At 37.8% G+C, this 1,932-nt stretch overlaps 1 protein-coding gene across 1 annotated transcript in view; it reads right to left on the bottom strand.

Moving 5' to 3' along the window:
* Positions 1 to 1,011: 1,011 nt before the first annotated feature.
* Positions 1,012 to 1,932, bottom strand: part of LOC107099635 (solute carrier family 13 member 1-like) — a 35,499-nt gene continuing 34,578 nt past the window's right edge. The window contains exons 15-16 of the mRNA XM_015397848.1: positions 1,270 to 1,407; positions 1,012 to 1,161 (exon numbers count right to left, since the gene is read on the bottom strand). Of these exons, the coding sequence (XP_015253334.1) occupies positions 1,018 to 1,161; positions 1,270 to 1,407 (282 nt within the window). The 3' untranslated portion in view covers positions 1,012 to 1,017. The remainder of the gene's footprint in view (positions 1,162 to 1,269; positions 1,408 to 1,932) is intronic.

Raw genomic sequence — 1,932 nt, forward strand, 5'->3', positions numbered from 1 at the left:
GGAAAAAAAGACGTTTATATGCGCCTTATAGTCGTGAAAATACGGTAGTAGTAAATTCCACATAGGGTGTTCTTTATTAGACCAGTTTGGCCTTGAATGTTATAGCAGAGTTTTGCTCTTAGCCAAAAAGAGCTTTATTATTTTATTCATATTTCTATGAATTTTAGTTTTTACTTGAAAAAACACATAGGTAGCAAATCACCGGTCAAATAAATGTTTCAGAAAAGCAAGCTGAATAAAAATTGGGGTGATAGATTTACAAAAAGAAATCAAAACATTACTTCTAGTTTACTTCCTGTTTGATTGCCAAACTGGACGTAGGCTTTCTTAAGACTAGAGCATAGATCCACATTGGTTTGAGCTTTAAAATGGACCACTGAAGTCAAAAGTATTTATAAAGCCAGTTTTGGTGCAAAATGTTATGTGTCTATTTCAGAAGTGTAACACAACAACTTACCAACCATAATGGCACATTTTAGTAGCTTTTTCTTTAACAGGAAATGAAATGGTTTTCCAGAATCTGCTTTTAGGGTACCTCAAGCCCTTCCCTCGAGAAAGATATTAAACATGTCACTCTAAAGTACGTGTAGTTTCTCTACAAAGCAGAGCTCTTCAGCGTGACTCAGAATAGAGTAAGAAAAAGAAAACCTGATCAGAGTTATAGGCAAAGAAATACACCAGACGGAGATGATTCAAAAGCTTGTTTTATACTTTTATTTTTATGCTTAATTGCTTAAAAAAATAAACTTAGTTTGTCACTCAGCAAGATGCTTGAGGACGATTTGCTATTATGTCATTTTTAGATTTAGTTGCTGTCTGACCTTTAAAGTTCTGCTTTCAGCCCTTAGAATTTATTTCTAAAATATCAAACTGTGACAAAAAGCAAACACAGAGGAAATCTATAAAATACACATTCACTAGCTCTGAATGATGGAATCATAAAGGACCATTTACGACTTCCCTTCTTATCATTTAGAGCAGCTTCACTTGCACAGCAAAAATGTGCTGGACCTTTAATTAAGGTATCGTGGTGTTGAAGGCTGGATGAACTGGTGCCCAGTCCGGGTATGTGTCAAGAGAAAAGAGGGGAATCCCCCATGTCGCTATGCCCATCATGACCGTTAGAACTCCAATCACATTGACACCAATACCCGCCTTTACCTGCAACAGAAACCACAGTAAAGAATAAATACATTTCATATAATCTTAATGCTATTTGGTGCATAGAATGCCAGGGGCTCTTTCCATATTTCTTTCTTCAGGACTTACCATGTCCATTATGGTGATGTGTCCATAGGAGAAAACAAGAGCATTGGGTGGATTCGACACTGGCAGCAGGAAGGAAAAGGATATGCAGAGTGTGGTAGGGATGAGCACATATAACGGGTTCACATGGATAGCCTCAGCCTGAAAAAGAGCAAATGCAAACAGTTGGGGTTAGGTTTATCATATCGACCATGTAATGCCGCAATCCATAATATTAATTTAGGATATTTTGGGCCCATGTCCGGCTGCTCAACCTTGAATATAGACAAAAAATTTTAACAATCTGACTGCATGAACGGATTAGTTGTCTTTAAAGTACCTTGAGATGTGAATTAGCCCTATATAAATAAACTGAACTGAATTAAATTGATACAGGAAGATGGTGTTTTGCTCTACTGTACTATTCCCTCAAAATGCTGCAAATCTCCCTCTTGCAAGACAATCAAAAGACACTCCCACAGGGATGTGTGATCCTCCCCCTACTCTTCTTGGGGACAAAGCAGCTGCATCATGGTTCTCTCATCCTGTTTTGAGGCTGCTCTCAGGCCAGCTATGTTAGAAAGAACGAATTAATGAAAGGCCATGTTGGTAGTGGGCCTGTTGGTAGTATCAAAACCAGACAAAACAGACTGGCTAAAACCTTTCTCTTTAAGTTTACAGGAAATC

The sequence above is a fragment of the Cyprinodon variegatus genome, unplaced genomic scaffold (genome assembly GCF_000732505.1).
Source record: "Cyprinodon variegatus isolate N-32 unplaced genomic scaffold, C_variegatus-1.0 Scaffold891, whole genome shotgun sequence".
Classification (NCBI taxonomy): Eukaryota; Metazoa; Chordata; class Actinopteri; order Cyprinodontiformes; family Cyprinodontidae; genus Cyprinodon; species Cyprinodon variegatus.